Raw genomic sequence first — 23,316 nt, forward strand, 5'->3', positions numbered from 1 at the left:
CTAATGCTTTTTTAGAATACCTCCATATTCTCAATGTCATCTGCAAACTCCTGGGAGAGTGCGTGCTGATGTGTCACACTCCTGTAGCTAATTTGTCTGGAGGTGAAAGGGGAAGTGTATGTATGCTGAATCAAGCAAAAGCTGACTGTATGTGTTTGAATGAGCTGTGAACACACATATTTCTCTATAGCTCTGATTTACACTGTAGGACTTCTTCTCATCCTGTGGAGTACTAGTTGTACTAGCATGTACTAGTTGTGCCATCAGGAAGCCATCCTTCTGGTTGTATAAATCATCCCATTGCAAACCACCATCCACTTTTCAGCACCTAGAAGAGCAACATGACATTTAAGAGGATTACCTACAGTAAAGAAAAGCCTCGTGCTCTCTTGAAATGTGATGCTGCCTCTCTTAACATGGTTCTATCGCAGCCACAGTTCCTCTGTCCTTCCTTTCCACCTGTCTGGAAATGGAACGAACCCACCGCTAACAGCCTTCTTCATCCCCTCCCGCCCCCCTCACGGCCTTTTCCATTGATTCATTGTGGCAGTGGTGGAAAGACATTTAGGCTGAAGATCCTTCTGAGCAACCATCTCTCTCTCTCCTGCTTCAGAGGATGATGGCCTGGTGGGGCCTTATGGTGTTGGACGCGCTGTCCAAGCCATGGCAGGACGGGTAAACATCTGTATTGGCCTGAGAGCTTGTTAGCGTCTGAGCTCTGACAGGCTCCCTGACCTGGTTCTCCACGTAGCCAGCACTTGTTAAGTTGCCGGCGTTCTAATGCAAGTTCAGGGTTTGACAGCTGGTACTGTGAGGAATGAGTGGGTCGCTCCCTATTAGCTAAACTAGTATGCAAATGTTCCGGACGTGAGTGAGTGGGCAGACCTACAGTGGCTATCAGAGGGCACTCCGCACCTGCTCACAGACCTGGGGTTATAGGGTGTGGGGTATATTCTGTTTGTTTCGCGTTTGTTCTTGCAGTCCACTGCAGGGATGTTGAACTGGGGCACTGATGCTGCTGATGAGGCTGCAGCTTCTCTTGAACACCTCAGCCTCCCCGCAGAGATCAAAGAGCTTCAGCATCCGCATACGTTCACGTGCCACATCCACACGTGGTGTATAACTCCAGTGCGTATGTAGAGCAGATATTCATCAGGCATACCAATACAAATAATTAATCTGGAAGACACTGATGCGTAAGACTCACAGCAACTGCGTCGTTTTTATTCACTGAACCAACTTACAATGTTTTTTTTGTGAACACAGTGCCAGCTGGATGAAATGGTGCTACGCTCTCTGCAGTAGAGTGCTGACTGCCGAGATTAAGCTAACATAATGATAATTTCATCCTTGTCAGGCAAAACACTCCAATAACAATAATATATTCGTAAATTTGGATATTAGTCCAACCCATTTAGGGTTTATTTTTGATATAGTTAATGGTAAATGAATACTTAATAGTATTACAGTATTACAATATTGTAATGATCATGAAAAGGTAAATTGCATATAGAAACCTGCTTTTTTAGTTCAATTGAGAGACGAAAACAATGTTAAATGAAATGAGCATCACTGTCAGACAATAGGCTGCTCTTACATGCATACTTTGGTCTAAATTTCTTTGGGGGTTTTCTTTCTGCATAAAAAATGGGAGGAAAAATTGGTTAATTTTTAGGAAGACTCAAGTAAGTGTAAGAAGAAGAGGCAAAGAAATGATGCTGAATAGAAAAAATAAGTATACACGAAGGAGATGGGAGTAAATAATTCAAAGAAATAGGGAAATATGCAGGCAGAAATTAATAGAGAAAAATACTTTCAAGACGAGGAAGGCAGTAGCTAAGCAGAGGACGTCCGCTGTTCATTTTTTGTGGGTTTTTTTGAGTAATGAGGCTGTTAATTAGTAGAGGCAAGCATGGTTTATTAAATGAAAGTGTTTACAACTTTCCCTCTCAACCTTATTCTTGCTGGTCCGAGATGTTGCTATGGTAATTGCAGAGTTATAAATGTGTTTGTTTTTGATGAGCTTACCCAAATGTAGTTAATTAACTATTAGTCTATAACTACTTTAAAAGCAACATTTTTACTCGCATAGTAATTAATTAAACTGTCCCTTGTGTTATCGTCATCTACTACATTCTCTTGTTAATGTTTCTCATAATTGACCTTTGTGAAGTTCAATCTTTAATGCAGTACTATATTTCTTTAAAAAATATGGAGTATTATTTTCTTGTTATGTGATTAATCATTTGGTCTATTAAATGTAAAAAAGCAAACATATACCACAATTTATTAAAGCCCATTGTGATGTCATTAAATAGATTCTATCCAACCAACAGTTTATAAAACAAGGTAAGCTTAATTTTAGACAAAAGACAATACAACACAGAGAAATATTACTTTTACGATGGATCAATTATCAAAATAGTTGGTGATTAATTTTCTGATGATCAACTAATGGGTTCGCGACTATTGTTTTACCCAATAAATGTAAGACCACCAACCCTAACATATCCAGATATATCCGTAGCATCTTCTACATTTCAATATGCATTGTGTACCATTAAGGAAATTAGTTTTGCCGTCAGGTTAAGACATCCATGAATATGAGAAGGGGAAAATCACAGCACGCTACTGTCATCTCTGAAGAGCTGCATCAGTTTGTTCTCTTTTTTCATTCTGAAGAAGAAACACAATATAAAGCTGTTAGTTCCATTTCTACCACACATAATACACAGAGCTACACACCACCTCCACACTACAAATCTCATTAAAGCATTACACACAGTTGTGCCAGGAGCTTCTATCAAACCCTTTTGGGGTTTGTTTGCGTGCGTGTGTATGTAGAAGGGTTTTGCCAGTTTTCTGGGGTAACATCTATCGCACAGTCACATTGTGAGGAATAACCTTCCTCTTGGGGTCAAAATGCACATCGCCGTCATGTAAAAGATCAGATTTTACAGGTAACACTTTGAGCTTTGAGGGTAGGTTTAGGTCAGACCCGTCCTCACTCAGTGACAGACTGTTAAAGAGCTGTTTTAGGATTTTTTTTAGTTCAGATTTGGTTAGTCTTGGAATAAGGTTTAGGTTAGCTGTATGAAGAGGCTCTCCATTAGTTGGAATGGTTCAGGTAAGGGGTTATGGAATAAAAAAAACTATGTATCACATTTGATATAATACAAATATCAGCTTGGGAGCTGTGGTGGAGGAAGGCTAAAGAATACAATCCCTGCTGCAGGTCAGTCAGTGGAACTTGGTTGAATGTCATTAACCAGCTCACGTCCAATATCGAATTGAGGCATAAATCTCAGATAAGAAAAAATAAGGGAATTTAGTTCTAAACCTACAGGGGACTTTGAGGTGGGACATTGAGCTTAGAAAACCAAGTAAGTAGCTGGAACTGGGTTATTTTTCATTGATTCATAAATAACTCCTAATCGCCGGGCCCGAGGAGTTGATCAGTTTACTTTGGAGCTCTGAAACACAACCCAAAACCGACAACCTTAGAAGCTGTACAGTTCTCTTTTAAAACCACAATATGCACAGATAATATGTGTCTTTAGGGTAATTAGAAATGTTGTGTTTTAAATACTTTTTAATTTTTTACTGCTACTTTTTAATTTTTTTTTTTAAATATATTTAAATACTATATAAAAAGATAGTATGCCTTGGGCTTCCTCACAATGTGCCAGTAAATAAACAACGCCACCAAAACTTTCATTAATGTACAAGCGATGTCGTGGCCAGCGTGAGCCACTACAATCCGTTCAGCGAGCATTGCTCAGCTTTTATCTTTGAGCCCTGCACAAGAACTCGAGGACCCCTGACCAAGACCTTATATGAGCATTATATGTAGCAGTGTTTCATTCCCTTCTTCTTCTCTCTCTACTGTCCGGGAACAAGGAGAGGAAAGAGGCTATAAAGTTGAAATCTCTCTCTTGCACACCCATTTACACACAAACACACATCAAGGCCAGGCAGACTCAGGGTTGGTTTATCTCCAGCTTACAGTGAGTTGTTGGAGAATGCTGTGCTGCCAGTCTTTTCTCCGGGCGTGTGTGCGTTTGTGACCGACGGTGTCAATGTGCGTTAGAAGAGAAAGTGTGGAAAAATAGCTGTGTGTGTGAACAGTTTGTGTTTGTGAGTGAGAGGCGCATAAGGAAACAAGCTGGCGTGTTTGGTACGGCTGTGTAAGCTGCAGTAGCTGTGGATTAGACATTACGGACTAAGAGAGAGGAAGGGGACAAACAATAATACACACAAATAAAAAACAGTGACATTGCAATGGGCTGCTTTGTATCACAGCGGCAGACTGAGTGGAAAACAAATCCAGACGAGTCGTCTCAGAGTTCGATCAGAGTTAAATGTCAGAAATCAAGGTTTCCAGTATCCTAATTCGAACAATCTCCAATGCACGTTGTGTATCTAAATTTGGCTTTCGTTTTGTCACCCTTCTAAAGCATGTAATCCACGTGTGTTGCAGGATTCGGCTCAGGAAGGTGTCATCACCCGGGACATTCACCGCACCTTCCCTGCACACGACTACTTCAAGGACTCTGATGGAGATGGACAGGATTCACTGTACAAGATTTGCAAGGTAATCCCGGGACGTAACGTTGAAGTTGTGGTAACATTACTTTACTAACGCAGAATGCCCATCCACTAAAGTAATATGAACAAACGCTGCAGTGTGAACATTTTTTTTTTTAAGTGCACACAGAGTATAATGTGTATTCAGAAAGTAGGTGTTTTCAGCAGATAGAGGGGGGGGGGGTTGGTGCTCGCTGTTAACAACTGAGTTGCAGCTACAGTGCTGTGTGTGTGGAGGGGGATGGGGCGGGCGGGGGGGTACATATGTTGACTCTCCATGGCATCATGGAACCGGAGGCGCTGTGAGTTGAGGAGCTGATTCTGAGTTTGTTCAATTTGTGCCATTCCCTATGAAGCCAGCCATTAAACAAGACATGTTGGATTCTTTTTTTTCTCTCTCTCTATTTGGTTGGTTTGGTTCTATTCTGGCTTGGCTCAATAGCTATTTGTTTGGCATTTCCAGTTGGCTCTACGATATATGACTGACAGTGCCCACTTTCACTGAGACATCAACATGAACTCTTCCTTCACTAGGTGGAAAGAGATTGATCTTTTCTTCCAATTTGAAAATGGAGAAAGGCGGTTGCTCTTTTGTAGGCGGCATATTTCTCTCAAATTACCGACCAAATACATACATACAAATTAAAATACCAGTCATTTGTAGAATATTTTGTGCTTCTATTGCAGATCTCGAAAGCCCAGTTTGGGACCATCACTCATATTCCAATTCACTGCCATCTACTCAAGATTGCCATGTAAATACATTGGTTGTTATTATTTGTAGGATGTCAGTAATGGTGGCAGCCAAATAGTTCTGAGGATATGCATGGTCTTACATTACCCTACCACCCTTGTCTATATTTCTATGTATCTACTGATTTAGTATTTATTAATCTTAATTCATTTATCTTACAGATACAACAATACAAAAGAGGTGATTTGATGTGTAGAAGATACTCAAAGTAACTGCGAGGAACCTTTATCTTGTTCTGACATGGGCTGTTGTCCCGTTGACACAATGGTTATGGTTTCTGGGCACTAAAGTCCTTTTGGGAAACGACTAATTTGCAGCATGCTCTGACAGTGTGACCCGCTCCGGGTTCTCCCGTGCGTTCCCCCCTTCCAGCGGGCCAAGCAATATGGCCTCGGCTTATGGGCTCCCAGCAGGTATCGGTGGAGCACTGTGGAGGAGGAGCGGTGGCTGCCGGACGTAAACTCTCCGCCCCCGTGCCGAGCCTCCAACCGCGGGTCGAAGGCGGCCGCCAAGTCAAATCTGGTTCTGTCTGAGGCGGACTGCTTCACTGCTGGGGTCTGAGCCGAAGGAGTTTCCTGCATGAGAACCAGCGGGATTTTTTTGGATCTAGTGGCAAATGCGACCGCTCTTTCATCTACAACATCTGAGAATAACTATATAGAAATCGTTCATCTACCCGTGATGGCCTATGATGGTCATAATGAGGCATTATTATTACATCCCGACCGCTTCATGACCATTAAAAGAAGTTCCTATTAGTAACCTTGACAGTGTCATGTAGACCCTTGACCTTTAATGGAGCAGCCTGCTACCATAAAAGAAAACTGCAGTTGAGGCTGCTTCCTATCAAAGTGACTAATAGAAGTAAGGATAGGGTCAGAGTGGACTTACAGCCTGAGGTAATTACCTGTGATGGCACAAGGTAAATTTAATCCAGACAAAAGCTAAGGTCAGCACTATGGTAATGTATTAAAGCTAGTCTGAATCGTTGTCACTGTTCTCGTAGGTTTGTCTGCTGCTGCTGCGAACTCAACCAAGGCCATTTATTATGCCCAGACGTCTTCGCCTTGCCCCACAAAACAGCTTTTTCACACAGGAAAAAAATACTTACTAGATATCATCAAGTAGGATTTTAGTAAGTCATCAAATATATAACATTTAACTGCTAACTAAGCTTGGATGCATTTACATATATATAAATCTATATAAATGCATTTTAAAGTTGTCAATAGTTGCATATAATGTAATAACAACAAATATACTAAATGCATGTTCTAGCTACAGAACCATAAATCAATCTGTATAGTCAATATGGACAATTTGTCCTTTCTAACCTTGTTTACTCATACATTTCACAGTATTTAATAAAAACTCAGTAATTTACTGAGACTTTATAGTCTGCATTAAATTTGGGTTTCTGACTCTTAGTTATAGTTATTTTCTATCATCGCTGACAGGTGAGGCGTGGTGCAACTGTTATTTTTTTTGCATTATTGTTAATGTGACCAGTCCTTTTTTATTCACTACTGGCAAGGGCCACTACTAAATTTCACACGTCAAGATGTCGATATTCTGCACCTGTACCTAACCTGAGAGTCTTATCGGCCGTTTTTGATGGTAAAATATTTGGCTGATGAATACCAAGTATTCCAAGGATCTCAGAAGTGTATTGTATTGTTCATTAAAATCAAGGTAGTTTTCTGGAATGATGAATAGAACTTTTGCTCCTTTTGAATTTCCCTTGTACCGCTGAAGTATTGAGGGTCAGCGCTCTGGGAGAACCTGTCAGGCGGGGTTAGCGTCCACTCTGGACCCAACTAGGTCAGTGGCGAGCCGGCCTTCATTTGTATGCAAATCCATGTAGATTTGCTGCTGATAAGGTTGGTTGGATCTTGAGGCATGAGTGGGTCACAAGCACAGAGAATCCAGGGCAAAGTTTATATTCATCTTCATACCCTGCTCAGTAATAAGCTTGGACTCTTTTATTTTTTTTAACTTTTATTCTCCAGGGAAGGTCACCTGAGCTTCATGCTCTTTTTTTTGTTGATAACAAGCTTAATTCTTCCAAAGCTCCACTCGGTCACACTTCCAGTTATCCTGCACAGCCTCACACGTGTACCGGTGGTCTCTCAGAAGCAGTTCAGGGTTGACCACCTTTGACAGTGGCTTTTCAGGGAGACGGGAGTATTATCCTTACAGCTGGTGTGGAAATTTATAGCCTGTGACTTTCAGATAAAGAGAATTTCTGCTATATTTCGAAGGAAACCAAACGGAAAAAGCAAACATAATAACGCCTCATCAACCAGGCTAATGTTGCAATGCTAGTGATCACTGAGTGCTTTCATGGACACATATTTCATTTTAGTAGTTGATATTATAGTGGCCGCAAACCGAATCGAATTGTGTATGCTTGTAAAGACAATACCAGCTGGGTTGGTTAGAATAAAGATTTGCTCCGTAAAGCATAACGCCTTCGTGTCTCATCCAGCTGTGGACCTTTGCTGCACGTGATTTACTATTTAATTCTGCCTTCCTGTTATCTCTATACTATTGTCTGTCTCATAAAGGCATGCAATGGTTGAAAAGAAATCTTTAAAAGTATTATATACTGTAAACTAAAACATGAGAAAAATGGCCATGTGCAAAAGCACACAAAAGCCTTTAACTACAATATTTCAGCTAAGTTCTTACAGACCTCATTTTTTGTTTCTACACCACTTTAAATGTGATTCATAAAGCCCTCAAACTAATACCTTGCAATCATATTGCAATGATTATGAGGTCTTAGCTCTCCTTTACCACAGTTTCCCTCTCATAAAAATGTGCAAGTCATGTATGGTTTTTTTTTAAGGAATAGGTGAAACACTTTTCTATTAATTATTTCTGCTCAAGGATCTACAGCACAGAGTAACATTAAAAGGGACATTGTTTGTTGCAGAATAAAACTATGACGTCCAGATCATAAAATAAAATCTTTCTTTACAAACAATGACTTTTGCAGTAATATTCACCTTACACGTTTGTCTAAAACATTTTCTCTAAAGTTTTACATGCGTAGAAGTTCATCAATCTTGGGCTTATGGTTATGAAAAACCAGACATATAGCTGGTAACAATCCATCCCTCTGTGCCTATTATCAGCTCAGGCTAACACATTTAGATTTCACCCACCAGGAACTCCCCCATCCATCTGTTAGCGTGCACTTCTCCCAGCCGAGTTGGGGACATGTGAATGCCACACTCCATCAAGCACGTCAGCTTGTAGATTACACTCTAGACAGGTCCACAAGACTTCTTCATTACCTCCACATTAAACTCCAAATTAGCTGAACAGATCAGCAGTGGAGCTCTGGGTGTCCACACTCATTTTTCATGCATCCAAAGGAGGATAGAATCTTTTAACCGAATGTGGGGAGGTTTGACCGCTGTTGAAGCGAATGTCCATCCAAGAGTGAGCATCCTGGCAAAATATCTGTAAGGGAAGATATTGAACGTCCACCAGCTGAATCATTTTGAGGGGCTCTGGATGAGAGCGGAACTAAAAACATAATATTCAGAGGAGATGATTTTGTGTGTTTCATTCAGCTCTACTGTGCTGTACAGCTGCTCCAACATATGTACAGGGGAATATGAAGCAATTACAGAATTCTAGGTCCTCTGGTTCCGGGCTCAGTTCAGGTGCTGCTGCCCCCTAGTTTTGCCCCTCAGGTTATATGTCAAGTAGAACTCAGGTTATGGGGTTTACCTTCCCTTTGTGGTGCCCCAATTACCTCTGTCATCTGCCATTTAGTGGGCCGGCTTTACTGTCCAGTGATGATGTATGTTTCTTAAATCCTGAACAGTATGTGCACGGATGTTTTGCAGAAAAAAAACTAAAAAAAGTGTGGGTTGAAAAGATTGTTCAACTCTCTCTACCGATCTTCACTGTCTGTCTGTTGGCTCGTTAACCCAGTTCTGCTAGCAAATGATGGCACCTCAACTGGGCATCTGAAGGTCTTCCATACTGAAATAAAGGACGAGCCAGGTGGTTAATACTGAACAGGCCTTCTCTTCTACTTATTCTGCAGTAGTGAGACTTGATTGTCTCTGCCTTACTGCTCATGATCAATCAGTAGCAGTGGATTTGACCTCCGTACGCTGAGCTCAGCATTGTTTGTCAATGACATCAAATCTCTGTGTGACCTTGAGTGATGTTAATGTTGTATTGGTGTCACAATAGTGATAAAATAATTTTAAGTGTGTTAGAAAACAGTGGCAAAAAAGTCATCTGGTTGCCATGGTTAATGTTGAAAGTTCTAGACTTTGAGGTTCAGGTCCTGAAGAAGTCAAAATATTCACTTTACTACATTGAGTTTTACTTTTTTTTTTTTCAATTTCCTTTGGTATTTTTTCTTTGCACTGGTGATCAGTAACGCATGAAGTAACACAAGAAGCGATGATCACTTTTGTATATTACATTTTATTACTAATAACATTAGCCTCCAATATTGAGCCTTTCAAAATTGTCAGAACTGTTGGAATAACCAAACTCAATTGTTTTTTCTTTCTCCCTAAAGGCCTACTCTGTCTATGATGAAGAAATTGGTTATTGCCAGGGTCAATCTTTCCTCGCTGCTGTTCTCCTGCTGCATGTGAGTAAACTTGTCATCCAACCATCCACTGAGCTCGCTGTCTCATGGCCAAGACGATGCACAGATGAATGCAATACATAAACACATGCATACAAACCTGGGATCAACAAAACAACATAAAAGTTTACAATATCACCTAACAACTGTATTTTTATACTTTCTGCACATTCTAATCAACAACGTTAGTTACTAAAATTCACCAAACCTCCTATACATTTACGGAAGAACCTGCTCCTGGCTTTTGTTTTTTGTCCCATAAACATTCAGTAAAATTCTGGAATGTTACTTTGATGCTGCAAACTGTGTTTGACGACAGCAGTCAAACAGAATATTACAAGATTCTACCTTTGAGAGTGCGAATATTTCCGCATTGTGCCGCTTCACCTGCTCCTCTCTGCATCTGCAGAGACCACGTCCTGTGCTGGTTGTAAAAAAGCAGAGCTTAGACAATATAAGGGATTAAACGGAGGCTTGAGAGGGAGAGATAAAGAACGTCTCCGGCTGACCGCAGGAATGAACACACTTCATAGCAGAACGATGTGGATGAATAGAGAGAGGGAGAGAGAAGGTAAAGCTGAACGCATAATGCAGCATTAGCAGAAGAGGTGGACAAGACACTTATTCTCTCTCTAACAGATTTAATTACAAGGTCACAGACAGATATTTCTTAAAGAACTTCTGCTCTATAAACCTTTGCCCATACACTTTAAAGTACATCATTTATTTCCAGTACTCTGATCAGTCTTTCTGTATCTTCTCAAACTAGGTTGCATCATGTAGCACACATGTGAAATTTGTATTTGGCGGTGAGACGGAGCAGTAGACACATGAAGGCGGGAGACCTAAGTGGAAGAGGAAGTTTGGTTGAAGTCCAATTTACAAGGGCGGCAAAGGTTAAAGAGGGAGAAGACTGTGGAGGCCAAGTCAGGAGGAGGTGGGGTGAGGAGGGATGGTGGGAGAGTCATGGGCGAGAGCAACGGAGAAATTTGGTCAGGACACATCATGATGCTCAGAGGGAAGACAAGGAAAACAGAAAAAAGTTAGTGAGGAGGCTGTAAAAAAGAGGAGTGAGAGAGATAGCGGCAGTAAAATAGAAATAGAGGTTATGTGTAGGTTGTATAGGAGGAAGACGGGAGGGGTTATAAAGGAGATGTCAGGAATATTAATAGGGGTTCAGGTTTACCTGCAGGAGCCCATTCAGCCCCAAACACATTCTGTCACTCTGATTAAATATCACGTCGCTGTGTGTGTGTGTGTGTGTGTATGTGTGTGAGAGAGAAATAAACTGATATATTCACACAGAAACATATGCAGTTTTAAACTGCCTGTTATCTTCATTCATCCAAGCAACACGCTATGAAGCACTCACATTAAAGCAAACTTTGCACACATGCATCACATGTAAACACTGTGAGGTGAGTCCCTTAATGTCATTCACACCGTCGCTTCCTCCGGTCCTTCAGGTTTTATTACACCGGGCCAGTCAAATAATGTTCGATAATAAAATGTGTTCTTGTCTTGAAGACGGCCTGACCACCAGTGTTTTGAACAGTATGTCCATGTTCCTGTATTCAATGGTTATCAATGTGGTTTCAGATGCCAGAGGAACAGGCTTTCTGTGTGTTGGTGAAAATCATGTATTACTATCGCCTGAGAGATCTCTACAAAAACAACTTTGAGGATCTTCACTGCAAGTTTTACCAGCTGGAGAGGCTAATGCAGGTTAGTGATGCAATGTTTTATAAAAATTGAAATGTAGTGGAACACGATAGTGAGAAGACGGCCTGGACTGGATGGAAGTACGATGGCTGAAAATGGGTTGGGAAGTCGGAGGGGCCACTGCTTCTGAAAAATTTCCTTCCCCATTTCTGTATTCCCACTGCAATTTCTTCTTCAAACAATGTACTTCTGGCTTCTGGATTATTGACCCAATTGGTTTGTGTCGTCAATGAAACACTAGCAAACTCAAGTTTCCGGATAATCTTAAATTGACTGAATCGATTCGTTTTTTTCTCCACTGCATATTTAAAAGAGAAATTCTGACAACATTTCATACTTAGTAATTGGATGTTTATTGCTAAAATTGACCTTGACCTCCACCCTCTTAACCCGCAATTGTTAATCCTTTCTTCTCATATTTAAAGAGGTTTTCAACTCAACGTTACCTAATGCGAAAAATGTCTATGGGAAAAATGTATGGACATTTTATTTCTAGTTTGCAAATTATATTATAATATTTATTAAAGGTTTATAAGGTGTATATATCGTTATAAATATACCTTACGAGCTATATTGTATATTACAAATCAATTCCTGGTTGTAGTTGACAAAAGGAAAAATCTCACCAATTAATGGCAGACATTTAAACAACTTGGTCTTCAAATCAGTTATTTAGTTCTCATATTATAATTTCAACCAGATTCGATTTTCCAGTTTTTACTATGTTGAGAACAAAGGTCCCTTAAAAGTTTAATTTAATTCCTGATTAAATGCAGGGTTTATGCCATTACTCATATTGGTTGCCACTACAAAGAAAAGACTAGTAGACAGAGCAACTTGCGTTACAAAATATATAAAAGTACGTAGAGCATGTTACCAGTGATTGCATCATCTCTGGGGTGCGACATGTTTGTTGTTGCCTTGATGACCCCGTTCTGTTTCTCAAAATATGATGATAGATGATAGAATATAACAAGAAGTACGTACATGTCTGCGAGTGTGACTTTCGATCTTGTTTGTCTGAACAGCATTCTGTGCGGTGGTTGAGAGGGATGTTTTTGTTGATGCCCACTTGGCTACAACAGCTGAAATCCGCTCACTGATTAGAGCTTAATTTAGCCGTGGAATCCAACCTCTCCCTGCTAGTAGTTGTCTCAACGCATCAAGATCAACTAATTTAGCATCGCCCAAATGCGCTTAATGTAAGGATGTTAGCATTGACTGCTAATCATTAGCGTACCGGTGGGAGCTCCCAATCTGATCCAGTCAGGTGGGATGGTAAGTGTTGTCTGCCAAAGTGGATCGCTATCCAAACGATTGCATCTCTAAAAAGCCCTTTATACTGAAAGCTCCAGCTGTCTTTATCATGTGTAAATATTTTTTCTTCTAACCTAAAAAAAAATGGTAAAGAAAGAGAATAATTTGTGGAGGAATCTCCCAAAACACTTATTCTTAGATTTTTTACATCAGATTTCATGTCACTTTTGCTTTATATAACATAGTATATTTTTCATAATTTAGCCTACTCTTGGACAGCTGGGATTTGAATTGTGTTAGGTGTCTTTTTCAAATTTTTCTCTTGTTCTCGGGCTCTCTTAAAAGAGATTACCATCTCAGTGAGACAGTATGATTTAATAAAGAATGCGTAGAATTGAAATAATATAAAACTAAAATGACAAACAGAGCCTCGTCCTTCTATTCTCATAAATTCTGTTTCGTCTCATAAGCTTCTCCTCCTTGTCTTCCATCTGCTTCCACAGGATCAGCTTCCGGATCTGTGGTCCCACTTCCATGAGCTTAACCTGGAGGCTCACATGTACGCCTCCCAGTGGTTCCTCACCCTCTTCACTGCCAAATTCCCCTTGTGTATGGTTTTCCACATCACTGACCTGCTGCTCTGTGAGGTATAACTTGGCTCACTGCATTACTATGTACTGGTAGTAAATGGAAAGGGATTTGTACTACACTGTAGAGGAGGAGATGGTCAACGGTCTGGGAAGGTGAGAGTAGTAGGAAGCAGGTAGGACAAAAGGTCACGGAAGAAAGAGAAAGAAGGGCCGAGGTTACTGCTATGGCAACCATGAGGCAGGAGAAAGGAGACGGGAACAGAAAAGGAGTTGGTCCAACTGCACAGTGACTGTGTACTCTCTACATTCTACTGACCAGCTTTGTTTTGCTCTAATATCTTACAAATGAAATCAATAGGGATACGCTGATTGGGCTTTTAAAGGCAGATACAATCATCGATTTAAGGTTGTTAGGACGACATGACCCGATAGCAATCACCTCTTCATGTTCAAAAACATTTCTACAGAAAGCTCCTCTAAGAGGTCTTTTCTTCTTCCTCTCTGGCTCTCAATATATTAAATTAAAGAATGTATTTTGGAAAATCATCTGGTGCCACTATTTTGAGACTTGAAAAAAATAGGGCTGTCAACATAAACGCGTTAATCTATGGGATTCATGTGACCGAGATTAATGCGACAAAATATTTTAACATAAAACACGTTTTTCTTGGAGGACATCCCTTGAAGATTCAAAGTTCTGAAGTGGTTAACATTGGAGCAATGTAGAGAGGCATGTCTAAATCTATACCCCTGCAATTTTCTCTTTTTGCCACTGACTTATAATAATAATAATAATAATAATAATCCACGGCTTAGTTTTTTATGTCTTTTGGCTGCAACACCTGATCTGCGGACGTATTGTTCGCCAACTCAGGTGAGGAGTGGAACAGAGCTTTTAGATTATCAGGCTGCCAGACGGATCCGGTGAAGCCAAATGTGTAATGAGGGTGCCTTGGGAGCAGCTGACTGAGGCCCTATTTGGTGGTGGAACCATGCCGCTATGTCCTTTTGGAAAATAAATATTCCTTTTGGAATGTAGAAACTTAAAGCAATAAGGGGCCAAGATGAAAGCCTTGAGGAACATCGCGTCCGACATGAGCGGATGAAGAAAAGGCGTTGCCAATAACAACAGCTTGAGTTCTGTTAACATTTCAAGGGTACTCATGCATATTATATCCAAGTGAAGCAGCAACATAGTATGATGCACTATATTAAATGCTGATAAGTGTAAAGCAAAAGTGCTTGTTACCCAACAGCATTTCACCATTATGCATATTAATAGGTGTAGGAAATGGATTGTTAGTGTTTTTATATATATTTTGACATTTTCTTCCCATGTTCTGAAAGTTTAATTGACTTGAAGTCACTTGAAACATCAAAAGTCAAATGCCCTATTGTTTCCTCTCCCGTCCATACGCCCCTCCCTCCCTCCCTCTGTCTTCCATGTGGCCCCGGGCAGAACAATTAAAAGTTTCCCAGGTCTGTCTCACCCAATGAGCCGCATGATGAGAATCTGCTTGTTAAACCACAATTCTCATCTTCTCCATCTCTCTCTGTCTACTGTCCTCTTCCGCGCTCTTTCTATCATCTTGTCCCACTCCTATATTTCGTCCTCTCTTTGCTATCTTTCTCTTTCCTTGTTTATTCTTGCTGTTTTCTCTCTTTCCTACCATTTTTAACAACCATTTGTTTTCGTTCTTCTGCTGTCTTTTATTCCCTGTTTATTGACTCATTGTTTAAACAGTAGTGTCTACATTTGTTTTCTCTGATCTCTTTTCTCAGTCTGTCATTGCTCCATCTCTTCACTACCATTACTTATTTGCTCTTTATTCTTATTTATTGATGTTGTCCCTTCCCTCCTGTTCTGTCCTTTATTGCCTCTCAGTTAGCATTCCTTTTCTTTAGTTAGTGGAAGTTCCTTCAACAGTTTACTTTGAAAATTATTTTATTCTTCACATTGGAACTACATTTTCCCGTCTCCCAAATCAATTTTTTATTGTGATTATTATGTAATGTAGCATTATATTATTTATTATCACATTCAACATTTCTATGCCTCATAATTAGCAATATCAGTAATAGTATATATAGTAATAGCTGCTTGACTTTGGTTCAGCAAGTGTTTTTCCCCCAAATCCAAGTTACTCACGTTCTTCTACTGATAGGTGGGGAGTCCCAGGCTCCAACTCGATGTCACGTGATGTTTTTAAGTAAAATGTGAGTCGCTATAGAGTTGTTGGTCATTAGAAATTTAGTAACCACTAAGTATTCGGTATTGTCCAGCATTATTTTTTAAGAAGAATCTTACCTCCCCACCACTATATTTACTTAACTGTGCTCGTCATGAATCTTAATATTTGTCATTTCTCGTCATGTAATGCTCAACCTTCAGTCCTCCATTGCAACATTGCCCCGTCACCTTCCCCAGTCTGTGCCACGATGTCTCCCCTCTCTGCATTTTTACCTCTTTCTCCCCATAAATCCTCGTTGGATATACAGTACCAGTCAAAGGTCCGAGCTCACTCTCTTAATGATTCGAATAAGAAAATGCGACCAAACTTTTGACTGGTACTTTACACACTGAGGTTATCTTTCTTTCTCTCGTACGCGCCTTGGATCCTGCCTCAGCGCTGTAGCACCATCTTGAGGCCTACAGACACAGCCGTGGAAAGGCAGAGCTCCCCCTCTCTTTTCTCTGTCTCCAGTTATTTTTAGAGCTGCCCAGATATTTTTAGCTCTGTGTTGCCATGTGAACTGGTTGTCACGGAGACCAAGGAGACGGGTGTTCCCATGCAGAGCTGACATCAGTTTTACATTTTCCTTCTTTCTGTGTCAGAATCCAAAGGATTGTGTTGACAGGAGAGAAAGGAAAAGACACAACGTTACACCATTATTGTGCATGTGAAAGAAAACAAAGCGTCTGAAACAACAATCGGTGACTCATATAGAAACATTATAGATTTAATGTACAAAAGACAGTATAATTTGGCTTTATATTGTTTTAAAATGAATGGCTATTGTAATGAAACAATACATGATTAAAGCAAGGCACAGTAAACTCAACACACTGGACTGCACGCAAATTTCAGTTCTGGAAGAATATCTTCAGTTTCAGAAATCAATACGCTGAAACTTTTGAAACCTGTTGATGCATATAGACATGATAGTTTTGCCCCTCGTGTCCTAATTTATGTTTAATTGTTCTCTTTTAGGGTCTGAACATCATCTTCAATGTAGCCCTAGCCCTCCTCAAGGTTAGTATTCACTTACATTCATGTAACCATCTGCTTAAATTCACTTAACTATAAAATCAGTTTTCATGTCAAACCCCTACTGCCAATAGTGCTTAATAATCATGTATTTGTTTAGTTTTGTGTCCAAAAGATGAACCAATGTGGCTTTAAGGTCAAATATTTCCATGAATTGCTAGTAAAAATAAATGAATAAAGATGGTAGTTATGCACATATCAGTTTATTACAGATGTAATTCGTGGGAATGTTACCTCAAAGCTCTGCTCAAAGTATGAGTGGTGAAGCATGATTCTGCAGACACTACTTTGTGTCTGAGGAGGGGCATTGAAAAGAAGGCGTTTCTTGCCCCCTAGTGTTTAAATCAGACACTGTATCTTGAAGTTAGGAGGCTCATTTCTAAATTAAGACTCATTATGTTAAATATCATGTTGAACCTGATGCGCCATGTCACACCCATACTGCCCTGAGCTAAAGTTTACACATATTAATACATCTGTAACATTAGAATACATTTCTTCCATTAGAAGAAACAGTTATGGATGCAGCATGGTTCCCGCAGAGGTTGATAGAGAAATGTATTATTTGTTATTATTATTATAAAATAATTATTATTATTATTTGAAATCTGTAAACAAAACATTTTAAATGTATTTAAATGGAAGCGTAGAGTCAGACTCACACACACACGCTAAACAAGTAATAGACATTAATAGACAACATTAAACACAACTTAAATTTTGAAAGATAGGAAATGCTGTTTGTAGTCTTTTTGCTTAAATAAAATAAACAATTTAACATTTTAAAATCATTTTTTAACAGAATAAGTTAAAAAATCAAGAATTTTCATGTAGCCATGGATATCCGGTAAATAAAGGTGGGTAATATCACCCCAAAACCATTTCCACTTTTACATCCTCAAATAAACCAAATGTATCAATAAATTTCACAAACATGCAGCTTACCAATATACCAGCCAATTATGAGCCAGTTTAAACTGAAAAGGTAAATGTTACGTTTTTTTTTAACGGTAATTAGATATTATGATTAATATAATAGATTAGTATATAGATTAGGCAAGTCAATGTCCAGTCAATTTATGTAATATTTTTATTGTTAATGCATGTGATATTATTATAGGTCCTAACATATTTTGACATTACCTCTAGAAGATGCCTATGGACAAATAGAAGAAATTAAGAGACAAATGAAGACATAAGATTTCTAACAATAGTACATTTACAGGTTCAAATAAAAGATGTATTTTTTTTAGCTTTTTTACGCAGTCACACTCAGGCTTTCCGCTGTAAATGAATCACACATGGTTGGTTTTTAGAACATCCTCCTGCTCTGCATCTTGGCAATAACGTACTCTGTGAGCCAGACAGAAAGATGTGGTGCATGCGATGGTTGGAAATGGAGAACAAATGAGGATTTGAGGAGGGTGGAAGGGGCTTCCACTGCATGCCTGTCATTGGTCAGGCATGACGGCATTCTCCCCCGAGATTCCCTCCTCCCTCCTCCACCCATCCTGTTCTCCTCCGCTCTCATCCCCCTCCCTCCATCTGTGTTCACCTCCCTCCCTTTCGTGCTTAGCAGTTGCTCTACCCATCACAACAGGAGCATTAGCTATAGCGTTAGCAATCTGGACCTGGAGGGGGAAAAAACATTTTTTTTTTCTTTTTTTTCGGACAATTTTCTTTCACCATCTGAGCCTCCCATGGATGTTTGCTTTGAGCTTTTATCCCACAGTTCATCATTCTGTGTCTCATTTACCTGATAGCATTACCTCTGCCTCCTCCTCTTCTCTGTTCGCTGGCTATGCATTTCTTCAACACGCTACCTCTGTCCACCATCCAGACCTCTGCAATGGAGCCGCCCCTGTTAGCTGCTAGCCATTAGCTGTTAGCACAACAAAGAAAAAGTGAGTGTTAGGGAGCGCGAGCAAGGCTTAGAGAGTGAAAAAGAGAGAGACTGCGGACTGAAAACACTGTGGTTTTGTTGCATTGCACCCCCCCCCCCCCCCCCCAGCTGTGGACCAGGAACATCCCACGTGTTAGCCCAACATACACACTTGTGTACTCGGTGCCAGTCGAGAGGCAGAAGTGACTTTCCATCTGAAGAAGCTGACTCCAATCTAAAGGATTTACTGACCGATACAGACCGGATGCTTGGCTGCTGCTGCTGATGAGAATCTTCCGCAGGGACACTGGAGTCCAGTCTAGAGCTGATCAATGTGGTTGGCATGCGGTCCGACTTCAGATCAGGGGGGTATTTCAGTGAAGACGGACACAGAGAGGCAATCGTAAAATACGCTTTCATCGTTTTTTCTACCCGTTTCCTCATGTTGTTTTTCATGCATCCGTGGCTTAAATCTGACTCAACGAATGCAGCGTCCACTCAGCCATAAACAAACACAAATGCATCATCATCTCCTGAAAGCAGAAAGCTCCATCCTCCCATGCAAGCTGCCCACATCTCGTCTGCTTCTGCCTCGTCATCAGAACCGCCGGCTCTTCAGATAAAAGGATTCATACTGTTCTTTCCTTCCTTTTTTCCTTCCTTCATACCAGGTGTGGCCTCTTTTTTTGAAACCGGGGACAACACGCATCAAGCTTTTTGATGTGTCGTCTCACACACACACCGAGCCTTCAGCATTAAGGCCTCTCAGCTGCGCATAGGGAGGGAGATTTTCTCTTTGCCTTTGAAGTCTAACAACGAAGGAAGGTGGAGTACTCATCCATCGCTGCTGTTTGCCTGAGCAGCGGTCCACGTGTTTGGCAGCTTTGTTGCTTGGCAACAGTGTACTGGATTGGAATTGGTTGGGGGAGTTGGGCACGGGACGATGAGAGTGGGTAGTGTGACTGGATTTCAAAGTGAATCTGGCATCAGGTAGCCGGAAGACTCAGCATTATGCCGAAAGCAGCGTCCACACATCATTTTCTGACTGTCATTTCGTGGCACCGCATTCCTGGGCTCTGACAGTGGTGCAAGCTGGGTGGCCTCCACTGACGCCTTGTCCACTTTTCTGCGTTGTGCTTTGCATCTCTTAACTGGATTCATGTTGACGACGCACGCTTTACACTCCGGGGCCGTCTCTGCTGTTCCTGTTATCGTCTTGTCTCTCCTTGCCGAGCCGGCATCCTGAACATCGTTCTGTGGCGACACTGACCTTATCAGCATCTCCTCCCAGGTTGGGAGCCAGTTTGGCTGGACAGCGACCTGGAGACAGATCTGTGCTCCTTTAAGTTTAACACGCTCTGCTCCCGGTCCACCCGGCCTCAAACCCCCCCCCCGAAACCCATCGGGACGTTAGGACGACACGCTGGAGTCACCGGTCACCCTGGCCCCGGAGCGGGACCGCCCCTCTGCCTCGCCCTGCCCCACTCCACGCCCATCCCCTCCACCCTCCCCTCCGCCCTTCCGTCCCCTCACACCTGCCTTGACCACACACCTGCCCCTACCAGCAGTACGCACGACGGAGGAAGATGGAGAGGAGAAGTCGGAGGAGAGTGCCCACGGCAGTCAGGCCTCCGCTGACTCGTACTGCAGGGTGATGGGTCTCCTTGGCATGGGACACCGGCTCTTTGTCCCCAAGCTACTGGCGGTGAGAGAAGGGGACTTGAAAACAGGATGGATGAAAGAAAATGAGCATGCAGGGAAGGACCGGGTTTAGAGATAAAAAGGCACGGTCGTTGGTTTGATCATTGGAGGAACTTGGAGAACCAGCTAATTGGCCCAAGTTTATTTTACATAGAGATGGGTAGCGTGTTAGTTTTCTGCTAAAAACTAGAAGTGTTACATGGATGTAAATCTCATGGAGGATAAAAGGACACCTCAAGATCTCGTATTGATAATGCCAAGTTGTATATTTTATCATTTTTGGATTCACTCATTTGCCATCAGAAATAAAACAAAAACATGATCTACTCTTTTTGCTTTTATAAACATACATACTATGTCTTTAAGTAACAGTTTATCAGCCTTGCACATTATATCATTTCTGGTTGGATTCCACAATTCATACTTACACCACAAGATGGTGGTGTTGCTTGTTGTTTACTGTGATTCATCTTGAAGTTCAGCCACAGAGCTGCCACGCTGTATTATTTTGGCGTTTTCTGAGGCATTTTGAGGGGTTTTTTCATGCCGCTGTTCTTTGCTCCAAGCTCTGCAATTCAATACTTCTAAGTGGATTATCTTTTATTTTTGTATTTGAACATATTTGATCTAAGTCAAACTTAGAATAACCTGCAGTGACATATTGTATATCTGTCTTCACACCCACTTCCTGTCTTCTCCCAACTCCTCCTGTCTTGCTGCAGACCTCTAAAGAGGACCTCTTGCAGGCGGACTTTGAAGGTGCTCTCAAGTTCTTCAGAGTTCAGCTTCCAAAACGCTACAGAGCTGCAGAAAACGCACGCAGACTTATGGAGCAGGCCTGCAACATCAAGGTAAAGGGCATCCTTGATTTCCTTTATTTGTCCATGAAACACTACATCGCAGGAATAATGGTTGAACTTTTAATTGGTATGCTTTACAAAATATCTCTTTTCGGACTTTGGAGTATTGGATTGGATTATTTCCCTGTTTTTACATAGTGTAGCTGTAAGTTAACAGGATCCGTGCCATCCTCTCTTATATTTCTTGAACTAAAGTGATTTATTTATTCCTGTTAGGTATGGAGATGCTAATCTATAATCTATTGTTCTCTGTACATCTACTGTGTTGTTTAAATCTCTCACTGCTCTCATGGCGGTGTATTTGGCTGCAGAATGCAGCTGTTTTACCAAACAAGATCTTAAAAGCTTCCTGCACGCCACCTGCCAAGTAGTTTTGCCATTTTATTTGTAGTTTAGTTGTGTACCTTTTATTGGATACGGACTGAAACAGCAGGTACAAGATGGCTTTCATAAGTTACCAGGTTGCATACCCCCCCCCCACACACACACACACACATCCCATTATCATTCTCATTTTGACCTTAATGAGGCTGCTGGCAGTTCAGGAATTTACTGAGGTCACCAGAGACCAAAAGCAGGACACAGTGTGTGGATGTGGGAGTGCGTGGAGGTTAAGGTTGGCTTGCCTGCCACTCTGTCTTGTGATGACAAAGGCCGGGCTACCTGCCGCTCTGCGTGCCGTGTGCCCTTAGAGGGTGTTGTGGTGGAGCCTTGTCATGTCTAGATCTTTCTCATGACAAACCTTCAGTGAGTGAGCAGGTTGTGATGCTGTGTGTTTTGTTCGATGCCGCATTAGCCAGATGCATGGCCTTAGGTGCTTGAGATTTCCCATGTTTGGTGTTTTTCTGTGTTTTTCTACATGCAGGATATCCTGCACTGCTGATCGCTGTTTATCTCTAGTGGTGTGGCGACATTTTTGCACAATTCTGCTGAAATGCAAAGCATTATGACAGGGCTTGTGTTGTAAAAGAGTACACACACACTCAAACGTGTACCTACACACACATTACAGACACATTCATAAACCTACATCCCCTACATTCTTCCTAAACATCCCCTTCTCTTTATCGTTATTATTGTAATGGACTATTGGTTGTCGTCACTGTGATGATCATATGCATTGAACTTGTGTACATGCGTTATCCTAATTCACACTTTCATTCATTTATTCCCTTGTATTTTTCACCTGTAGTAATGGGTAAGCACATCAACAGGATTGTAGACACACACACACACACACACACACACACACACACACACACACACACACACAACAGAAGCAACTGACATCAAAACGCAAATGAAAAGATGAACGGAGACTGCTCATGCGGGAGAACTGACCGGCCATGGTCAGGCCGTCTCGTGGGATGCCTCGGGTCAGAAGGGAACACTCTGTGTTTGCCTTTGCTTATGTCTTGATAATCTACAGCCGATCTTTCATTCCCCTGCTGTTACTCAATTTCCTCTTGTGTTTGGCGTACATACTTTCCCCCTTTTCTTTCCATTCTATCATTTTCTAGACAAGCCTGGTTACTCTTCCCTTAGCACTTCCTTAAACATTATTCTCACTGGAGAGAATACTGAACAAGTCGAGGGTTACACAACAAAAATAACATGTAGGAGTCTGAGGTCCTAATCCTAAATTACTTTTATAAAATGTTCTCTGTGGATGAAAGATATTTGGAACAAGTCAGCAAGAGAGAGGGAAATAAAAACAAAATGTTGAGAGAAAAAAGGGGAAGGAGCACAACAAAGAGTCTTCCATTTTTATCATTCCTCCAGTTTTCCTCCACTGACCATCTAACCAACCCGTTCTAATACAGATCACAGCGTCCCACATGAGAGTACAGCAGATGCAATTCTCTCCCACAAGGACTCATGTTCAAACACCATCAGCGAGAAAGGGGGGAAACCAGCCTGTTCAAGCCGTTTTGCTCTCTGTTCACCCCCCTTTTACATATTTTTCACTGTCGACGTCTAAATCGGATCAGGGGAACTCTGTAAGCTGCTTAAAACATCGAAAGAATTCACTGGCACCTTGGCTTGATTAACACAACGGGCAGTAGG

The 23,316-nt window shown here is 41.2% G+C and overlaps 1 protein-coding gene across 2 annotated transcripts in view; it reads left to right on the forward strand.

The window, feature by feature from the left end:
* The window catches only part of rabgap1l (RAB GTPase activating protein 1-like), an 85,845-nt gene that overhangs the window by 49,215 nt on the left and 13,314 nt on the right, over nt 1-23,316 (forward strand). For both annotated transcript variants that reach the window (XM_040185380.2, XM_040185381.2), the window contains exons 14-19: nt 4,481-4,594; nt 9,897-9,971; nt 11,568-11,693; nt 13,451-13,594; nt 16,750-16,791; nt 21,112-21,240. In XM_040185380.2, the coding sequence (XP_040041314.2) occupies nt 4,481-4,594; nt 9,897-9,971; nt 11,568-11,693; nt 13,451-13,594; nt 16,750-16,791; nt 21,112-21,240 (630 nt within the window). The remainder of the gene's footprint in view (nt 1-4,480; nt 4,595-9,896; nt 9,972-11,567; nt 11,694-13,450; nt 13,595-16,749; nt 16,792-21,111; nt 21,241-23,316) is intronic.

Source organism: Gasterosteus aculeatus, chromosome 8 (genome assembly GCF_964276395.1).
Source record: "Gasterosteus aculeatus chromosome 8, fGasAcu3.hap1.1, whole genome shotgun sequence".
Classification (NCBI taxonomy): domain Eukaryota; kingdom Metazoa; phylum Chordata; class Actinopteri; order Perciformes; family Gasterosteidae; genus Gasterosteus; species Gasterosteus aculeatus.